A 22,939-nucleotide genomic window follows, 5' to 3' on the forward strand; every position below is an offset into this window, starting at 1 on the left:
GATTTCTTATCCAGAATTTTTACAGTTCGTTTGTAAAGTGATTGAAGTGGTTTCAGGGTTGTAACACTAGCCTGTGACCAAACAGGCAAACAGTAAGAGACATGTGAAAAAATCATAGAGTGCATGTACATTTTTGCTGCCTGTGTTGACATTTGATGGCGAATGTGTCTGAAGTTACTGAGGTTGAATCCGATTATATTACAGATTATTATATTATATTACTTTTTTACATGCGATTTAAAAGACAACTTTGAATCAATTAAAATCCCCAAATATTTGTACTCTGACACAATCTGTAGCCTTTCCCCTGACACAAAAACATCTGGCTCAACACTGAACTTATTGTTGGATTTGGTGAAGAACATTGCTACTGTTTTTGATGTATTTAAGTGCAGGCAAGAATGTTTCAACCAATCTGTAATATTAACCATAGAGTTAGTGATTTTCACAGCTACCTGAGAAATATTACTACCATGAACATAGACTACAGTACAGAATGGAGCTATGCACTGACCTTGTGATATTTCCTCAAGCCAAAAGCTTAAATCATGTCCATGAAGTGTTCTATTCAAGTTGTGGCCAGTTTTGTCCTTATGCCTATGGCCATGAATCTGGATCATAGGAGAGAGACTTCTCAGGGGAATTTAGGTTAATTAAATATTGGTTAACTATACCAAATAAATTTCTGCCAATATGGACTAGGTTGTTTATTCATTGTATTTCATTCTAGATCAACCATGTACCATTAAATTGTGTTTGAGAGTTTATATCGTCAATAGGCTTTACTTATACTGCAGTGCAGAAATTCATTTTTGATTACAAGGTGCAAGGCAAATCAAAGGTAAATAGTAATGCCTTTTACACAAGGACTTAATCTAAGCCTAATAAGACTGTTTTTTTAATGTATTAAAATGCATAACTAATAAAGCATTTTTTATTTAAGCAAGCTCACCTTTTTTTAATGGGATCAATATGTAATAAATAATTGTACTTCTGTATAAACATATTGAGCTTCACTACATGCATTAAGTTTGTCCTTTTCATGACATGATTAGGCTCATGATACTTCTGATCTCTGCATGAAGTACACAGACAGCTATTTTCAAAACTCAGAAAGTCTCTGTATTTTCAGTAGCTTAAAAAATGTATTGCCTCAAACCTCTCTTTTTGAACATAGCTGGGCTTTGACACAACCACATGACTTTTTGTGTTTGTGTCAAATAGTGTTTGTATAGAAAATAGTTTTATATACTTGGTTATTTTAATCACATGTCATAAATGAGCAAAAAATGTGATTGAAGTAGGATTTGCTCAATATGTTTTAAAAAGAAGTCAAACAATCTATTACATATTGAGCCTATTCGAATAGTATAGTAGTAGATGTGAATTTGGTTGATATGGAATATTGACATGTTGCTATGTTGTTGTTTTTTCTCTGAAAGTGGGCTGTAAATACAGTATAGCAAGACTGCAAATTTCTCAAAATACTGAGAATGAAATATACTGGGCATGCTGTTATAAAGATATAATCAAATTCAGGGTGTTATCGGGATTGCACAGTTTAATAACACCCCATTGTGTTTTGCTCCTTACATATACCATGGTCTGGCAAAACTACCACACTTCTTGAAAATGCATAAGAGCTAGAGTAATTATTCCTACAAGAGATAGTTTTGAGCAGCATGCTCTGTACTGTAAGTATTTGTTAAAGTTAAAGTAGTCCAAAGAATTGCAACAGGGCCTCAGGTCAGTTGCTGCATTGAATTTTATAGAAGCTTGTAACAGTTTTTTACTAAGTTTACCTCTTTGATGCTTTGACATATAATGATTTTTGCTTTCCAAAAGGTCAGCCTGGGAACTACATTTCCAGCAACTAAACTGACTTACACTGGATTCATCACTACTGGAATGAGAATGTTTTGGCAGTGGAGATAGTTAGCCATGTCCTCTACTCAGAGCCGATCCTGACCTCCCTGTAGCCCTAAGCAAAATTCTGCTAAGGGGCCCTCCTACCTGACCCGTGAGCCATGTAAACCATTTGCCACACATTCACACTTGCACTGGAAGCACTGCACAGCTAATTTAGCTAGTCAGAAAGAGACTAGAGGCAGAATCACATCGACTTAACTTTACTGTTATTTGCTCTTGCTGACATCAAACTTGAATAGAACACAAGTTTACCTGATTGCAGTTCTCGCATTCCACTCTCATTTTGTTTATTTTTTCTCTTTTCATGGCCAGATGGATAGCTCCGATTCATATTGTCATCTACACAGTAAACATTAACACGCACTGTAAAATGAGGCAGGGGAGGCGGGGCCTTGCGTAATTTGCGGGGCCCTGCGCAACCTGCGTAGTGAGCGTATAGGGCCGATCGGCTCTGCCTCTACCGATTCTCTCTTCCCCCATGTATTACAGCCCCGTTGCCATTGCAACAAAAGTGGTCACAGGCTAAGAAGATTTTTACTTAAAGAACTGAAATGTCTGCAAACAAATGATAATGAAGAAGACAGATAGAGTTGTGAAGTGCAGTGAGCTTCATAGAGCCCAGATGGAGGGATGGGGCCTTGGTGACTCTTCATATTCCTCTGTTTATGTGGATCCTCATTGGCATATGCAGTCAGCAAGTGGTTGAAGTATGAAATGGATGAAGCAGGTGGATTTCAACGAACAATAAATGTTAAAGATATCTGGACAAATGTGTAATTTTTGTATCAATTTATGTTTTTATATAATGACCAGTTACAGACAAACCACAATAAAGGACACCATCTCATAATGTATAATTATCAAAAATGTAATTCATTATTTTATTCATGATTATTTAATATGGATCTGTTTACTTTTGTGTATCCATTACCAGTAATGTCTGAATGGTGTCACTTCAAATGTTCACTTAGATCTGTGTCCTAATGGGTTTCTTTTCCTGTCACATTTCATCCCCCAGCTGCCTCGATACAAAATGCTTTTTAGGAAAAGCAGTTGATGCACAGCCTACCAGACATTTGTTCTGCCCAGATCTGCAGGCAGTCGAGCCAAAAAGCTCATCTCTGGCCATAATAGGAAAGTGTAATGAGGTTGCTACTTTTTTTATGACAGACCAGCTGTGCCTACACGCAAAGTGAGAATGAGCATTGACCAGTGCTGTCATCATGCCACCATTAACCTTGACTGAATTGAAAACATTTTATTGAGTATTTTGCTTAAGTTGTCAGCCATTCAAGGTTAGCAAGTGAATTCTTACCAACATCTTATTCACATTGTCTTCACATCAAGTATGGATAATTCCTTTAACACCTGTTGGTTCCATGACTCTAATCCTTTTTATCCAACTTTCTGATCACAAGCCCTGACTCAGGCAAAGCCAATAACGCAAGGTCGGAAGCACAAATGGTTCCCATTAACTTGCTTGCTCATAAACCTGTACAACGACATCCATCACTTCACCGTCCTTGCGAGATAATTCCTATTCGACAGCATATGGCAGCAGGCGGAAATCATTTACTTTACTGCACCTACTCAAGAGGCTAGTCTTTACTTCAAATTTAAAACAGGCCTTTTTACAATGCCCAGTTCTACCATTAAATGACAAAGAGAAAAGCTAATCTCCAGCTAGCTTCTAAAGTGCTGATTGAGGAAAATGACTTTTTAGCTCCCTGGCACGGGTCGTTTCACCTCCATTGGCTTGACCAGAATTATACAGGACCGTTTATAATTACACCCTTTCCCAGTTGAACAAGTTCGACTGGAACAGTGGAAAATCGGATTCAGGATTATGTGTGGCAAATATTACATCCTTTTATTCAAAATGACTGTGCTGGAGAACAACTTTGTATAGTCCCAGATCAGGTATTGTTTTTTAAAAATGAGGCTTATCTTCCTCTTGCTTGCTTACTGATTAGTGATAGTGTGGTGTGGGCCAAAATCATCCCTGAACAGAACACAAATCATCCTTTAACGTATGATGTACAAAGACGTTAGAATTTATGAACATGTTTAGACAGCTAGACACTTTCAAAATTCATGCTCAGGTCTTTATTGTCTATTTCTCAGCGGGGATTTTATAAATAGCTTTCCGCATATATTTCTTGGCGATAGTCCTGCATGAGATATCCAATAATGCCTGTTAATGGCATCGTCAGGAAAAAAAACAAGCAGGTGAAATGCTGAGGCACTTCTGTGATTGAATTTATATGCACAAGTTGGTTAATGGATACTTTTTCCTATGCTATATGATCATTTTTCTTTCAATTTAGTTCTACTACTATGAAAAAGGGTTTGTCTTGTAGTCACGTCTTCATAATGCTGTAAATATACAATTGTATACCTGACGGCTGTTGAATTCTTGATTGTGATTGGCCAGTAGATGTTGATTATGAAGCTGAAATTCCAACTGCAATTTAAACCTGAGTTTTATTTTAATGCACTTGCTTTAGTGCTTTAGTGCAGTTATTTTTGAAAATCAATGAAACAGATTCTATTATGCTGTGTTGTAACAAATGAAATTTCCAATGGGAACTGGGAGAAAATTAGTTCCTAGCATTTGTTATTAGTAAGATTACTGTATAGAAGTCCTCAGTCATCGACAAAGAGTGTATTGTTGAAACCCGCAACCGGCCTAACTGTGGCCTTTTATATTCCACACATGCTCTTTTATATCTGTTCTCTCTGGTACAAGGGAAATATAAAGAACTGAATTATTGAAGATTTAATATTTCAACCACATGAGACACTGCTATGTCAGAGAACATAGCAGTCCCATTAAAGCTCACACCATACAGTATGAAACATCATGTGCTTGTATTTTTAGTAAGTCAGAGAGCCTGTGTATAGTGGAAGTGCCACATTATCTAGAACTAATAGTAAAATGATAAAAAACAATTGTTTCTGTTTTACAATGAGGTTTTCAGTAAAGACATATTTATTTAACATTTAGGGAAGGAGTCGGCACTGTCAGCACTTTGTAACATTCGGTAAGTATTCTGCTACAGGAAGGTTTTCTAAACAAATGGGCTTTGCTTTCTCTGTAACAATACAAGCTGTTTTTTATCCTCTTTTTATCAAGAGAGAAGTAAAAAAAATAGTCTGGTGTGCTGCTGTAAGGCAAGTGATAACAGAAACTTAAATTCAATTAAAACCCTATTGGATGTGCTTTTATAGGACAATTATCAACTTTGGCGTGGAAGTAAAAGTGGTATTGCCTTTATTTTAGCAACTAGCTCATTTTAGAGAAGTTTATATTACCCTGAGAGATGGAGATGGAATAGGCCTTACATTATCTGTATGTTTTGGTTTATTTTAATATGCAACTCTGATACATAATTAACACAACTGAATAGAAAACAGCAAAATAAAAGAACATTTATTTGTATTCTATATCTACAATGGATGTCAATTGGCACAATTGACTACAAAGGTTGGCATTTTACAATGCATTTCCTGAAGTAAACATGTTAATCCTTTCATTAAAAGCTGGACGGCTTTGAAAGATTGAATGTGTAATATGTTAGAAATCGTTGCTTACCACATTGAGTTTGAGCTCCATGTTAAGAACCCCTCCGCTGTCCAGGACTGGCATGAGATTAATGGCGAAAACCGCTGCCCGGTCTGGAGGAATAGAGATGTTGGGCCCAAAGAAAATATAGAAGTGCACAGAGAAGGTATCCAACTCATTGCGTAATGTAGGTCGTATTGGCCAGCACTTATTGGTGTCAGCTGTGGGAGCCAAGTAGATGATGCTGTTCTCAGCCTTCAGCAGTGGACTCTGATCTGAGCTGTTCCGTGCCAGGTTGGGCAAGCTGGCAGCCGGCAGTGTTTCCGACAGAGAAAAACCCATCGCTGTGCCAAATGACTGGGGCATGTTCATGGCAGATGAGCCTTTAGTGATGCTCGGCTTGGAGCAGTCTAAAGGGAGAGGATCAGAGGATCAGGATTCAGGTTGAAATTCATAAGATGTGCACTGACTGAGTATGAGAATGATAAAGGATGACAAAGAACCAAAGTTAATGTGAAATGAAGATGTTGCACTCTCTAAGGAAAAAGCGACAAGGTGATTTAAGCATCAGGTCAGAGGAAAGATAAAAGCCTCTACCTGTCAATCCTCCACAACCGTGAGCTACACCTCAGAGCTTTATCACTGTAGGAATATCTCAATTTTGACTTTCTAATTTTATCCAGAAATTCAACTCCAGCTTTACTTTTCTGATTGAGAAAAGTTTTTGCTGGTGTGTGTGTGTGTGTGTGTGTGTGTGTGTGTGTGTGTGTGCACGCGCGTGCTTGTGTGTGAGAGAGTATTGTATATTTATTGTATATTGCGAACATTGGAGTGTCTCAATAGCAGAGTTTCCTACAATAAACAAGCCAAGGCGTATTGAAGTAAAAGGTGAATGGTAAAGTCAAAGTACCTTCCCTCATATTAATTGGCTTATTTTCAATCTTATATCAATAATCAATTGTTTTAGATTTTGACAACATACCAAGCAGGATTTCAGTTTTAGAGAAAAAAATGAAAAAGTTGTTGTTCAGATTAAATGTGGTTTAATAGGCATTAATAAGTAAGACGTTATGATTTATTTATTTATTTAAGTACATTTAAGAAAACACACATTTTATATATATTTTTTGCTTGTACATTCTTCAAAGTACACAATTTAAACATTGTATATTGTAAATCAGATAATAACTGTGGCACAGGAGATAAAAATAAACAAGAAACAACAGCATAAGCATTTTTAATGCTAAACACATTACATTTATTTAAATATATGAAAACTAATTAATACGGAATAGTTGCAGGAATTATGTGGCCTGTATCCTGGGAACCAGTGGTAACCCATATAGCCAGGGGCAACGGGGCCAAAAAAATCAGAGGGAGAAACAGAGGACCTATCTGTCATATCTGAAAGAACCCTTCATTAGTATGTTAATTGTATTCCATTTAGCCAGTGTCTCTGATCAAATCAAGCCATTCTTCCACTCCTCCAAGATTATTGCCAAGCCATTGGAAAATGATAATGGGCTGAGGCATGCAATTAGAGATTTTTGTGAAGATTTGGGGAACCAGAAGCATCAACAAGCGGATGCTTACGGCATCTCAACCAGCTGGACACAGTTTTCAGCATGTGAGACCACAGGTGGTGCTGCAAGAGGAACGCATTATCAGAAGAAGAAAAAAAATATAACTTATGTCCCTCCTCCATTTTTATCATGTATCATTTTTCCATAGTGGAAAAAACTGTATTTTGGATAAATGAGGGGATGACTAAGCAACCGATGCCACAGCATCTCAATATTTCTGGCAGTTGGTTTTTTAGAAAAAAATCCTTTGTTTTAGTAAAATTCGAGAAAAGCCGGTTTGTGCAAATCGTCGAGGCACTGCCTTAATCATAACCCTCAAAAACCAACGTTTGGTTTTTCATTCCCGCTGGATGTTTGCTTTCAAACAAAGATGAACATATTGCTGTAGCAGTGGGAGTGCTCGCTGACATTTTCAGCACTTCCTGCATCTCAAAAATTTGGATGTGGATACAATGGCAAGACAAACAAGCAAAGATTAACAACCAAACATTCAGGATCTAGGCTCTAAAATAAAAGTATTTTATTTTCCATAAGGTGCTACTCCCAGTGCCCATTAAACTCGTATTCCTCCAGCTTTCTCTCAATGTAGCAGTGACATGCAATTGTCCTCCTGTGTTCTGCAGATATTACAGGGTAATAGGTGCTCAGCTTTGTCCACAAGAGTGACATTCATCACAAATAAGCAATTTGCAGGGGAAAAAACTTCGCATGACCGCCCAGGAAATTCACTCCATTGGAAATAACCAGCATCATCTCACAGTTTAAAGTAGCTTCATTCCTTCTGGAAATTTATAGCAAAGCTAGTTGATTGATGAAAATATATGCAGAGATCAAAGTGTGCTTTATGGCTTCAGGCTCAGGACTAATAGACCAAGAGTTTAACAAAGAGCGGCTGCACACAAAAAAGACAAAATAACACAAAAATGAAAATGATGACATTGAAGAAATTACACACAAATATGGTAGTGTTTAAGCAATTTCTAGGACCTAACACACTAGGTAAGACACACTTACTCTATCCTACACTAGTTCTAATTAAACGTTGTTTACAGACCATGAAATAGGCAACGCTGTGTGACAATAAAAATGCACACCATCAGTAATAAGTGCAGAGATAAAGCCGAAACTACACTATCATTAACTTTTTCAATCAATACAGATCTGGTTGAGCAATGACAGCACTTTGATTTGTAAATAGACCTGGGCTTGTAACTGGTGTGAACAGTTGCATTCTCACACTTTTTTTTTTTTTTTGCTTTGTTTGTTTTGCACTTTTCTGTTCTGGATTTCAGAACAAAACCATGTTTTTCCTCCTTTGCTCCATTCATGACTTCCTGTCTCCTCACAGGGTCACACCAATAAAACCGAAGTGAATGTTATCTTTTGGCAGGTAATGAAAGGAGCGCTGAACCTGATATAGATTTAAAAAGCAGTGTGTGAAAAGAGTGGATAATGTCAGTGAGATTAACAGCGCTATAAAACGTCTAAGCGAGTATGGGTAGGTGTGCAGCTATAAAACTATTTCTGGTAATTGTCTTTTAACATGGGGGCATCGAGTGGTGGTGGGGGGTTGTTAACATGGGTCTGTACTGGAAGCTAGTGGGGTAATGATTGAAGTGTCACACCTGAGACCTGTTATCCCACAGAAATTTATGTGATCTCTTATTTCTCTCCTCTCGTCTCAATCATTCTATCAGATGTGAGGTGTGTGTGTGTGTGTGTGTGTGTGTGTGTGTGTGTGTGTGTGTGTGTGTGTGTGTGTGTGTGTGTGTGTGTGTGTGTGTGTGTGTGTGTGTGTGTGTGTGTCCGTGAAGCAAACCAAAGGCAAGCTGAGTAAGCGGTAAGAAATCTCCAATTTTGTTAAGCTAAAGGTTTCACATTTACTCTTGGGACACAAGCCCATATAAAAAAGAATGTAATAGCTCTATATCTATTAAGATAATAAGATATAAGATATAAGATATAAGATAAAGATTAAACTTAAACTGTGACATTTACTTTAAGATTTTTTAAGACTTTCTTGAGGTTTTTGTTTTACATGGAATTTCGATTCCCGCACATGCTTTTTTCACATTTTCCTTCAAGGCTAAAGATTTTTTTATCAAGGTGCTAAAACATTTTTTTTAACCTGTTTCTCAGATGATCTTAGAATATTTATTCATTCATTCATCTTCACTAACCACTTTATCCTGGTCAATGAACCTGAAGCGTATCCCTGAGCAGTAGTTTCTGTCATAGTGATGCAGAAATTAGCATTGAACTACATTACCCATCTGCCCCAGCATGTCACATGACCCACTGATCACTCACACCTGTTTCCTGTTGCTTCCTATTTCTTTGTCAAGCTTTTGTTGTTGTCATGTTTGTGTGTGTTAGTCCAACACTTTATTTGTTGCTTTGTATCCGTCATCATCTTCTATACTGTAAGTCACTTTGCCATTATACAGCATTTATCTCTTATATTATAGTATATATTAAATCCTAAAAAGATTAATACTACTAATATTAAAGTGTCACTGTAGTTCAAAATTCAAAGTTTACATCAGAACAGAAAAATCTTAGTTAAAACTAAAATTATACTGGATTATATTATACTTTTGAGTAAGTGTCATGAATATATTATTTACCTTTAACAAAATATTAGTTTAAATGATTCATTAAAAAGAATACGTAATTTGAATACGTAAAAACAGAATACGCTCTGACCATACTGAGGGTCAGAAATTAATGACTTAATATCTTTAAATCACAGATAAAACTGTCAAATAGAACCTTTATAATTCAAAGATCCTGAAGTATTAAAAGAATAATAAATCGAATGTGAGCTAGGGTTGAGAGTAAGCTGAGATTTTTTTCCACAAAACTCCCACTGTGGGTCTGAGAGAAGATGAATGAGTTGAGTGGACAGCTGAGAAGTGGGAGGCTGGCACATGTTTGTGGAGTAACTTCCACCCTCAGACTTCCACCTACGCCAAATCGCACCTCTAAGTAGTGATGCTGTCGAATCCATTGTGTATTTCGAATTAGCACTATTTTTTACAACAGAATTTTCTCTTCCTTACATGTTCCTCAGTAATCTCGCAGTTGCAGTGCTGGCAGGAGAGCGCCAGTATAGGAAAAGAGATGCAGTATGTAATCATTTGTATGAAGATCCAGGGGCTGTGTTGGCCCTTGACTGAGCTCGACTTCAGCAGAGGTCAAGCAAAATATCACACAGCGCGGCTCCTGCTGCATTGCTATGGTAACTGAGCCTGCTAAGAGAGACAAGGTGCAAGGAAAAGAGCACATTAGACAAGGCTACGTCTGAAGACTAGACTTCTTCCCTGCAGACATCTATCAATGTATTGCTGAATGCTCTGGTATGAGTGCTATCAATTTCAAAAACTCTGGTTCAATATGCAAGCCACTTAATGCTAAAGCCGGTACCTAGCCCTGTTTTCCTGCCACAAGGGTTTTATATAGGCAGCTTCCAAAGAAGAAGAAATTCTCATATAAGTCATTTTGAATTTTGATGGACAGGAAATCACTTGACACTTGATGAATATTTGATATGTTGCTTTATCTTTTTCTCATTTCAAAGCCGAGATTTCAAAAGACTAGCATGACAGCTAGACAGTGAGTTGATGACTACCTATACTTTGACAGTTTTCACTTAAACAGCACATCTATATGAAATATTTATGAGATGCCATTTTCAGTGGCTACTATTCAACATATTTCTCATGTTATGATTGTTACGCATGTTAGTGAAATACCTGGAAACATATACAAACATGCAACGACAATCGACAGTGTACACAGTCCATACAGCTCATTATGTATCCTCGTATCATGCCGATATCTGCCCTTAATGACATTACCCATCAGCCACTGTGTCTCACAAGACCTTATAACATGTCTCACTGAGCACTCATATGTGTTTTCTGTTATCACTAAACATTTTCTGCACATATGTCCAGGTTTCTGTACGTTTCATGTACTGTAGTATGGCAAGTTTTTGTCATTGTCATGTGTGTGTTGTCATGTGCTCCTCATCCTCACATATCTAGTTTATGGTTATGTTCTTGGTGCACTGCTTTGGCTGCTCTTCGTAATACAGCTGCCTCTGTGTAATACTGACACTTGGACAGTCTAACTGAATTTGCTTGGTTTTATATTTCCTTCTCAGGAAATGACCACCAGCACCAGCTACAGCAAACAGTATATTGGTTATACCACACCATCATTAGTGACACACATTAACCCAAAGCTATTACTGTGGCATCTGCATGGCAACTCGATATTTCTCTCAGCAATGCAGATTACTGACTCATCTGAATCATGTTTATGATACACACAGCTCTGTGATGAGGCAAGTGGAGGCTCATTGGCTCAGGCTTTGGGCAACTGATCAGAAAGTTGTGAGTTCAGATCCTGAAATCTCTAAGCTGCCAGTCCTGTTGATCCTTGAGCAAGACCCTTCACCTTGATCTGCTCAGCCTAACTGCAAGAGGCTTTGGACCATAAAAAGCATTTCCTGAAGGAATATTTGCAATGTTACTACTAGCTGTAAACTAGAGATATAAGTGAATATGAATACATTATTTAGAGTGAACATATTAAATAGATACCATGTTATATATGGATACAAATACAGATATAATTAGGAGGAACAGTATTTATTTTTCCTTCTGGACTCCTAGACCTGAAGGAATGAATCTTAAGTGTGATCCTGTTCATATATGAAGCTCACAGGCAAACATGCATCATGTCATGTGAGATATTTATTTATACCATGAAGCAATGTGTTTTCTTGTGGGGTTTTTTTTTTTTTTTTGGGAAGCTAAATGGCTTTTAAATAAAAGCCGTTCTGTTTAGGCAACTTCCATTTCAGGTTTACATCCAAATAGATATTTAGAGTACTAAACAGCTGCAAATGCATATTCTAATAGTGGCATAGGGTTAGATACTTTTGGTGAGAAATGCAAATGCAAAGGCTTAGTGCTAAATTGAGATTGTTTTGTATTCAGAAAGAGCATCTTAAAAATCTGCCTCAGGCTTGCAGTTGGATCTCTTCTGAAGTGTTTAAAATATTTTATTGTTGTATAAAACCTTCTGTCTGGTGCTCAAAAGGTGAATGACAGCTCCATAGTCTGATGACAGCCTTTGTAGAAACACCAGCGCTTGTTTCTGGAACTATAGATTATTTTCTGGTGTACTGTATGTTATTTACAGATTAATTAAGGGTGTATCACAACAACCTGCAGTCATAAGAAGTAAGCAGTACAAATTAAGAGACATACAGTAAATATTCATTTTGTATGAATATTGTATACATTTCCATTTTTTATCCTGTTTTTCTAAAACTCCTGGTCTGGTATGTCACTTTCTGGGTATTATTTACATAAATGGACCAATGTTTGCTCCTGGCAGGTGTCTAGAATCTTGAGGCTGAATATTCTAGCAGCCGCAGACCTCTTACAGTAAGGAGCACCAGGTACAGCACCAACCTCTGGATTTTGGAAGAACCTTCAGTGTAATCTGTTAACACCATATTATCTTCTGCCTATCTGCTTTTAAGTGTGTGTGTGTGTGTGTGTGTGTGTGTGAGTGTGTGTGTGTGTGTAGTGTTTTGCCAAATATCAGTCTTATTATACCATCAGCAAGACTTTGCACTGTACAGCCCTACTAATAGATTTCTTATTGTTCAGCTATTAACAGATACACTATATTTAGTCCCCCATTTGCTATTATAGTAGCCTCCACTCTTCTGGAAATTCTCTCCACTAGATTTTGTAGCATGGCTGTGGGGTATGTGCCCATTCAGCCACAAGAGCATTAGTAAGGTCAGGCTGATGCTCTGATGTTAGGCGAGGAGGACTGGGTTGCAGTCAATGTTTTAATCCACCCCAAATGTGTTCAGTGGAGTTGAGGTCAGGGCTCTGTGCAGGCTACTGAAGTTCTTCCACACAGACCTTGGCAGACCATGTGTTCACGGAGCTCGTATGGTGCACAGAGGCCGTGTCATGTTGGAAAATAATAGGCAATTGTGACAATTGTGTACTTTCACCTTTGAGGCAACAGTTTGGAGGAAAACTAATCTAGTTGTACTGCTCAGCTGTCCATATATTTTTGCCCATATAATGATTCTTAGCCTTCCTGTTATGAATATCACAAGCAGTCATTCCTAAGTAGGTCAGAAATTTTCAGATGAGTTTGATGGCTTGTAAGAATGCCATTGATCTTTAGACGTGTTATCTGACATTTCCTGATTTGGTATTTGTGGTATTTCAGAATCATCATTTGCAGAGTCAGAAGACATGCCATATTAAGCAGTGTGAGGAATTGATTTGCCCTCTGTATGCATGCTAATTAAGTGCATTGACTATGGGGGTTAAGCAACATCCTTTCAGACAGCCCAGTATTCACATCTACACTTCTACATACCAAGAGGTTAGTCATGATTATTGACTGAACTTCACTTATTTTCACATAGTGTATTATACATCTTGTACAGCACTATATCAAATGATTTCCAGAAGGATATGTTAAAATAAAGCCTGCCAGATATCTGAAACATATCAATTATCATCGGTAAATGCAAACGTGAAAAGAAAAGAAGAGAACGAAAAACTCAGCAGTGCAAGGTTGACACAACTTATCCATTTCACACAACTTACTGACTTACAGAAGTCACCAAGCAATAACTGAATAGATGGTAATATAAATAGATATATTTTATGAGGCTCAGAGGTGAGAGGCCTTCATCCAGTCAAAAGGTGTTATGCAGTATGATTACATGCAATTAAAAGTGACAGCCTTTCATTAGCGACAGTGAATCTCTGCCTTGGGCAAGATGATCAAATGCACTTAAACACAGATACAAAAGCTCATTACCTTTCTTTCTGCTCCTGTTTAACTTACTAAATGAAAATCAATCTGAAAAGTTTGAAGGATTTTGGGCAGAATTTGAAAATCCAGTTCCATTATGTTCAGGTTTACAATACGACATACAGTACGACAGTAATACTTATTTTTTAGGCCCTTGAAACTGTGTAACAAGTTACACATTGCTAATTGTATTATTTAATGAAATTGTGTATAATATTTATGGGTTTTAAGTGACCAGTGAGTTATGCGCATTTGGTCTGGAGGATTTTGGTTTTGATGTTTGATATGCTACATCGGGCATCACCAAATGGTTGACCGCAGTCCGGATTACGACAGGAGCATCATCAAAAGCCAAGCCAAAAACATTGTTTCTGTTCCATACTCCAGAGCAGAAGGTGGCAGTAATGCACCTAATTACGCTGGCAGGACAATTAAGATTCAAACTGCTGGCAGGACAGTTACATGCTCATTTCTCTCACTAGGAACGGAAGATGGAAAGGGAGTAAGGAGAGGTGGAAAGGAGAGAGGAAAAAGGGAGCTGCTCAAAGATCTGCACTTTTCTTTTATTCAGTAAATTCTGCCCTGTTCTATTTTACCTGTAATGTTCTTTTGCCTAAGGTTCCTGTGTTATTAATGTAAATGTTTAAAAAAGGGGCAACTCAAAAGTCTTTTTGTTTAATTTTTTTCTTAAAGATTAAAATAACTTTTATTTTATTCAAAAGATTCTGAATGTTTTACATTACTTGAAATATAGGCCCTAAGTTCAGGCTTCACAAAGCAAAGCTGTGTTTGCACTTTTTATTTATTTTATTCAGAAGAAATTCAGTGTCTGTTGTCTGTTATTTGGCATGTAGTAAAGACAACTACAGTATTGTTTTCCATTCAAGTGCCATACAAGTTCAGACTGTGAAAACACTTGAAATTTAACAATAAATTATATAGAAATGTATGTGCGTTATTGATTTTATTAACATGAGGGTACACTATTTTAAGTGACAATATAAGATTCGGACCTTTTGCTGGGAGGAAATTTTAGTAACTGGACCTCTTTGAATTTTAATTGAATACCCCTGTGCTACATCATTATTATGTGACTTTGACATGCCACGTTTTCTCAAAGACAGAAAGTCAGGATGTCAAGAAATTCATTGTACACCAAAGCTCACTTGACCCAAGTGTTATGTTTGTCACATCCACAACTGACAAAAGTAGTCTTTATAACAACTGATGGAATAAGCCGTTTATGTAGGTCATGAAGCTTTATATAAACTTTATGTAAAGTGTTAAAGGGTATGCAATTTATATTAAACAGACTTCACCATTGTTCAGTTAAAATTATATTTGGTTGTTCTAAATTGATAACATGACATAAAACAATCCTTATTAAAATTGCATATTTTCCAGATCCAGAATTAGTGAAAATGTTTAGGAGAGCTGATAGAGTCTGTTTGGGATAACCACTGCAGATACTGGGCCAAAAGTACATTCATTCATTTTCAGTTACTATTTTTTAGGGTTGTGGTAGTTGTGGCATGACGTGGGAACACAGCTTAAATCTACTGAGCTTCCTTTCGGGCTTCCAACAACAGGAACTACACAACTCCTCTTGTTTGACAGTCAACCTTACATGAGAGTTTTCCGCTGGACTGAAAAAATGTAGTCGCTTCTATCCTGGCTATATTGTGACGAAGATAAAAAGCTCTTTCCTGTGTCTCAGCATTATCTGAGAGCAATGTCAACCAAGGTCTTCCTGCACCTTGTAAGATGGATGAGAATCCTCTGGAATGTCTTTAGTATCTAATGCGCAAGGCTTGTCCACACAGAGTGGATTTAAAGTTTAATATTGTACGTGAGGCTTTCACAGAATGAGGACAGAAACATAAAGAGCACAAGGTACGAGTTTTTGGGAACTTTTATTGCTTTTAAAACATTGTACTGTGGGATTTTTCTCAGTTAAACACTAAACACGGTCTCAATCAATTAACCGTAGTTAATTCTTCTTAGCTTGTTGTGTATAAACTGTTAGTTTAGTACATTCTTGCTTTTATTCTGGTGTGCATTTCCAAGCTTTATCTTTTGTATGTTTTTCTATAACATTATCAACAATTTTCAAATACATCCTTGGATTATGTTGTGCTTTAATGGTAGAATAAATCCTTTGCCTTGCATTTTCTACGTTCCCTTGTGATCCTGCTACCTGCACAGTGAATTCAATGCTATTCTTTAAGTTAACACAAGCCCACAGAACCAAAACACACTAAACCTATTTAATTGCTTCTCTCAAGGCCCCGAGTCTTGATAAGGATGGGTAAGCAGACTCAAGAAAGACTATCTCTACTCCTGCTTTGATAAGAGTTCTTGTGGTGAGAAGGAAGCTCATTTCATTTCACATCTGACTCTTTTCACTTTTCTTTCTCTCTCTACTCTGTAATAAATGTTACTCTTCCTTTTTTGCCCTACTTCTCCTGCCTCCTCCACTATAAGTATCAGGCTGGATGTTGAAAAAGAAGATTATCAGGCTTCGTTTTAAAATTCTCCGCATTTCAAGCCTCCAGAAATGTGAATACGTCCTGTTTTATGTTCAACACATTTCTTACGAGTAGCATTTAGCTTACTAGACAAATGACCCATAAACCTAAGGGTGGTCCTTTAGTATTAAAGCGATTTGTGGGTCACCCTGGCGTCTGCACCAGAGCCAGTTTAATAAGCCTGAGGAAAATGTAAACAAGATGGACTTGTTAATTCATACATATGTCTGACTCTTCTCTCTGACTGGCTGCACACAGTAAATAGTTTTTGCTCCAAATTTTTTGGCACTCCAGACAGCAATTATAAAAGAAAAAAGGGGCCTGTACCACAGTGCTTGAGTTTCAAGCACACATTTTGTAGATTATTGTGTGCATTTTCACAAATGTGTACATGTTCAGTTTTTTTTTTTAAGTCCTAGGATGTCAAGGTATGTTTCAAAACTGATTAACTGGCTACAGGAAGGTTGCTTTCTTCAAATCTTAATTGGCGGAAAATTTTCCAAACTTCACCATATCAGAAACCATGACATCATGAGGCTATCATACAGTATTACCTCATACTTAATAATCACACACCGAACTATACATGAATTCTGATGTCAGGCCAAAAATCGTAATTATTTACATACTTCACTATTGAGATTTCCTTCCCTGCAAATGTGGAAAAAGTGGCAGATTTGCAGGAATCTTCTCAAATATAAGATACAAAAAACACAAAAACAACAACAACAACAATAATAATAATAATAATAATAATAATAATAATACATTTATTTGGAAGTGGTGATTTGTGTGGTCCAATCCTCAAAATATACAGAACATTTAAAAGGCTATAGATACAGAAAATACTGTTAAAATGATGGGGGGAAGCTCAGTGCTAACATTGTGAAATGCTTGCTAAAGCAGTTTAGCTGATGATGGCCATGTATTAAAACAATCCAGACATGTTTAGAATTGCCACAGTGACGCAGTACAGCAAGTTCTTTCCACCGATTTAATTGAATGGCATCTGGTAGCTATTTACTTTACGAATCTCAACATCTTGTTTATAATTATTGATATTCAAATTCTTACAAATATTTGGACACGGTTTTGTGAAGGTGTGCCAAAATTTGTTGATCTTGTAAATTATTAAATAAAATACTATGGTTCATAAAAAGTTGAATTCGTGCTCACTCATAATACAAGCAGCAGTAGACAGCAAAGAAAATGAAATGAAATGAAGTGACTGCTACGATTCTGTGACCAAAGAGCTTGAAATGAGCGAAGGAACAATACAAATAATGCTCTTTACTTGCACAGAGATTATTTTTCAGAATGCCACTGTTATGCTTGTGATCATTCATGTTCTGATCAATCCTTCACACTTTCTGCAGCATTAAATAAGCCCTGCAACATCTGCCCATGGCTCTATTCTAAATTGTTTGTCTTGCTGTGTGGAGTATACTGCAGGTAATTAGTTTACCAAGACCAGTGGCCTGTGTTCCTGCCCTAGCCTTGCTTCGTTTCACTAATTAACAGTGCAATAGGTGCTCTGTAGGCATATCACCACAAATTAAGGCCATTAAATTAGAGATAATGGAAATACTGCTTTATGTTTCCTTTTTTCCCTGCATTCCTTTTTTAGAACATGTATCCGGTGTTATTCTTGTGTATGTAAAGCTATTGTCATTAAACATACAAGTTGTTTCCCTTAAAAACATAATCATTCCTTAAACAATATAACAGCCATTTTTTATATGTCTTTGAATATTCCATTTATAATATAGGTTCATTAAATTCACTGTGAACCAAAAGTCTGAGACCAGTAAACAAAATGATTCTATTTTGCAAGCATTAAATTTAATACAGAACTACAAATTATATTATCAGTAATAACAATAGTGAGATTTTTAGAATTATTTCATGAATTTGAAGGGTTTTATTTTTTAGGAAGATAAATGGTACAGGTATGTGTCTATTTTATTTGAATGACAGTTTGCACTCGAGCTGGCATGGACCTCACAAGTTTGTGTGAAACCTGAAGATTTACATAATACCAGAACTATGAGAGTGTCACATGAACATGTGTGTTAAGGGATTAGAATTTAACTTTTGTGGAAAACAGTTAACGTCACCAATATGACAAATTTGAGAGCCCTAAAAATAGTTCAAAATTGTGAGTATTAGAAATTCAATATACTAAACATGAGAAATTGATGCAACAGATTTTCATTGTGCTCTTTAAACTCTCTTGATATATTGATTACCAATATAGTAAAGGATAAGCTGTTCCATTTACATCAATGAAAATGAAAACTTGCTTAATTTTATTATGAAATGTGGTTACATAAACAGCACCTGTGCTGTAATTATAATTACATTATTACATTATTGTGTACTGTACATTAGTGTGTTAACTATTTACTTTTACATTTACACAGGCATTGAAATATAACAAGGGCATCTAAAACCTTCTTGTTTGTACTGGGCCTGAGGCCTTTCAGATTCTTATTAACTACGGTATAAGCTGACTGTTTATTAGCATCTGCCTGGGCCATGCATAAAATATATGCAGTGTTATACAGCATACATAATACTTCATCATGCTTTGCATGATCATACATCAATGCTCATAAGTAGCTATAAGAATGTCAGGGTAAATACCATATTATAATTTCTATTCCGAAAGAAATATCATAGGTATTAATGTAACATAATATAACACAGGCTGTGATAATATTCGTTGTGCACGTCATAATGCATCGCAACATTGTGGTGTGTGTGTGTGTGTGTGTGTGTGTGTGTGTGTGTGTGTGTATAGGCAGGATGCAAGTGCATAAAATCAGCATGTCCCTCAGAATGTATTTTAAATGGTAATATCCAGTATTCATGGTCATAACACCAGCAGGGAGTCACATCACAGGTGGATGGCAATAGATACTAATCGAAGAGATACTAATCCACTGTCAGACAATTCATAGTCATAGTCAGAAAAAAAAATGAAACTAGAAATGGCTCAGAAACAAAGGTTCAGAAATACACAATAATGGGAAGACTACACAAAAGCACAAAGACACAGGAGGATATAAATAGACAGAATAATCAAAGCCTTAACACATGGACGCAATCAGGAAAGAACACCAATAACAGGGCGGAGGTGGAGACAAGACCTGAATCACCACAAAGGCATATGTCAGTGTTAACAAAAGTGCATATGACAGGAAATTAAAAAAAAAAAAAATCATGTCACAGATAATGTGCTGCACATCAAGAGGAGACATTTCTATATACAGTACATTACTGTATGTAACTATGTAGGAATATTTATGTATGAATAATATATTTATGCCAGGCATTATAACACTTTATAGAAGTATTTAAAGTATTTTTGCATGCAACGACAAACATTTATAAATCATTTTTTTCAGGCTAATTGTAGGCGCTACAAAATATCATATATAGCATATATAAACAGATTTACAATGCACTATGGATCCATTGATTCGTTTGAAGTGTTGTTCTCATGCCAACCACTGCAGGACATTGGCTTCTACTCCCACTTGTTCTTTCTTTGTGGTTTGGGTATAATGTGCAAGAATAAGCAAATCAAACAAGTCAAATGTATTTACAGGGCAAAAGGACTACTCTGAAGTAACCTTACATAACCTTTTTGTTGCTATTCGTGCTATTTTGTGGATTGGTTCATGCTTAACCACAGCAGTCCCAACTACTATGTACTCTGTGTTGCTAATCTTTCCCGGTTTTAACTTTTGCCAGCTTCATAATCAGCAGCCCCTGTTTAGGCTGCCAGCCTAATACACAGCACCTGTTATAATAATTTTAACAAAGATTTATTCATTTATTCAGTTTCATTCAAACTGGTTTTATACCAACAGCACTAGAAAGTTTGGAGTTAAGACATAATTAATATTATTTTGATATACAATATAATATTATTAATATTATTTTTATTACGGTACCATGGATTTCAAGTCTCATCAATTTATTAAAATGTAATTAAACAAGTACTATCAAGGTACATAACAAATTTTGGGATATTATACTGTGTAATGTGTAATATGCCAGTAGCCAAGGTTAAAGGGTGTCAGAAGTCTCAAAGGTACTACACCCGGCCGGTCAATAAGAAAACCTAAGAAACCTTAAGAAACGGGTGGAAACACTTTGCCAGCTGTTAGCAGAGGGAGAATTGTGTTTTTTTTTACAAATCCGTTTAGTTTTTCTTGTGAGCAGCAAATAATTGAGTCATGTCTGTGTTCTGAGGCAAACCTCACACTGCCCATGCAACTGTTTGATCAGCACTTAAATCCAAACATTAAGGCACATTAAGTAGTAACTCCTACCTTTGAGCTTAAAACAGTTCTAGAACACATATTGTTTTTGAAGGATCGGCTCTTTTAAAAGGGACATGTTACAACAGGAAAATTTGCCTGTGGTGTGCCTCTTTAGTGATTGTTGACCAATGACTAATAGCCTTGGCTAACACACCACCGTCCATACAAACCTTTTGGCCAGACTGGTGGGAGTGCTTGGCCTGAAAGCCTGACTTTCTAAAAGAAAAAAAATTCAAAAGTGCCCTTGAGTTCATGAATACAGTCTGGTTTATTTGTGCCAAATATGTGAAAGAACCCAGAGTTCTGTGCTGGTATTCCTGCTCAACCTTCAGGCTTAAGGGTAATGCTCACACCACCTTTCTGCTCGTACATCAAGCACAGCCGCAAGCTTCAAAACATGTCTGCTTCTCATTATCGCCTGCCATTAACTGCTGTCAGTGTGTCAACATTAAGGATGAATGCTGCCCTACCTTCTCTGGCAGGTGTCAGATCTCACAGCTGATTCATGCTTGTTCTCTGTGTGTGAACACAATCATGATGTCAATGAACCCTAAATGCTCATCTGAATCTTTAGCTCCAGGTCAGTTTGTGGACCAAATTCCAATATGAGTCCACTGATATACTTTAATCCAACTTTGTCCTTAATCCCTGAATTCCCCCAGAGTCACTTTTCCTGGACAGTTTCTAGTTTAATTCCAGAATAGACAATAAAAATGCTATCCAGCTGTGTGGAATCATTCAATTGTTTCATAAACGTTGGTCCATCTGCAGTGTTGTGAGAATAGAAAAATCTCTTTAGTAGATATTATATTCCAGCTTGGTGAGAATAGCACTATAGTACATACCACAAAAAAGTTTGCATTCTGAACTGAACTAGCTCCTCCTTATTTAGTGAAGTGTAGTGAAAGTGAAAGTGACATACAGCTAAGTACGGTGACCCATACTCAGAATTCGTTCTCTGCATTTTGACCCAACCGAAATGCACACACACAGCAGTGAACACACACACACACCGTGAACACACACCCGGAGCAGTGGGCAGCCATTTATGCTGCGGCGCCCGGGGTGCAGTTGGGGGTTCGGTGCCTTGCTCAAGGGCACCTCAGTCGTGGCCGGCCCGAGACTCGGACCCACAACCTTCGGATTACGAGTCAGACACTCTAACCATTAGGCCACGACTTTTCCCAAGATAGCCAGCTACCTATGAGACTTGTGTAAGCTATAAAATAAATGCTATATGAATTTTGTGCCCAGCCCAGGTTTCAAGGAAACATTAGACTAATGCTAACATACAAATTAAAATAATGTAATTATAAAGCAAGCACTAGCAAGCTACTGTAACTAACATTCATTTATTTATTCTGTTAGTCACACACAATGCTTACACACACATGAACACTTAGGATCAGTTTTGGTATGGTTGTGGTAGGCTGGAGGAAACCAGAGAACCCAAAGGAAATGCAAGCAGACAAAAGGGAGACTTGTTAACCCAAACGGTGGACCTTGACACTCCTGCCTACAGGATATCATGCTACCCAGTGGTTAATGTCAGGGAATTGTCAATCAATTTAATTATATGTTTATAGCATTAAAGTACTCTTCATTTCCTCTTTCTGAAAGAATAACCAAAGCTTTGACAATGTCAAACCTGTCACTAACATTAGGAGAAACATTAGGAAATGAATAGGGAACGAATAGAACGAAATTCCTTCTCGTTATAAATTCACCAAATGTCACTGTAAGTGCTACATGTGAATGGGCTGTAAGTACTGTGATCTGCCTTGTCTCCTCATGCCTGTTGATCAACAACTGGCCTGTTTTGATCCTCTTCAAATTGTTGCGTCAAACGTCCTGATGTTGTAACCTCTGCATCAGTAACTGAAGCAATCTGAGAACACCTTACAATACCAAGATTAATCCTGATTTTGAACAACAAACAGCAGTTAAATTCATAGCATTAATCTGTATTTATTCAACGAGTTACAGGTTTAGACACTGAATCTCACAGCTGATGGATTAGTCTTCGAATTAATTTTCTCTTCAGTATGATTTCTTCACGTTAATGTGGAGAGCTTACCACGATTCAATGTCCTAATTAAAGTCATTTGTATTCCAGAGCCAGGGAAAAAA

General features: G+C 37.0%; 1 protein-coding gene across 1 annotated transcript in view; it reads right to left on the bottom strand.

Annotated features, from left to right (window-relative positions):
- Positions 1–22,939, bottom strand: part of tmem8b (transmembrane protein 8B) — a 117,733-nt gene that overhangs the window by 26,024 nt on the left and 68,770 nt on the right. Inside the window, exon 6 of the mRNA XM_027138603.2 lies at positions 5,525–5,904. Coding sequence (XP_026994404.1) covers positions 5,525–5,904 — 380 coding nt within the window. The remainder of the gene's footprint in view (positions 1–5,524; positions 5,905–22,939) is intronic.

This window comes from Tachysurus fulvidraco, chromosome 9 (assembly GCF_022655615.1).
Source record: "Tachysurus fulvidraco isolate hzauxx_2018 chromosome 9, HZAU_PFXX_2.0, whole genome shotgun sequence".
NCBI classification, from domain to species: domain Eukaryota; kingdom Metazoa; phylum Chordata; class Actinopteri; order Siluriformes; family Bagridae; genus Tachysurus; species Tachysurus fulvidraco.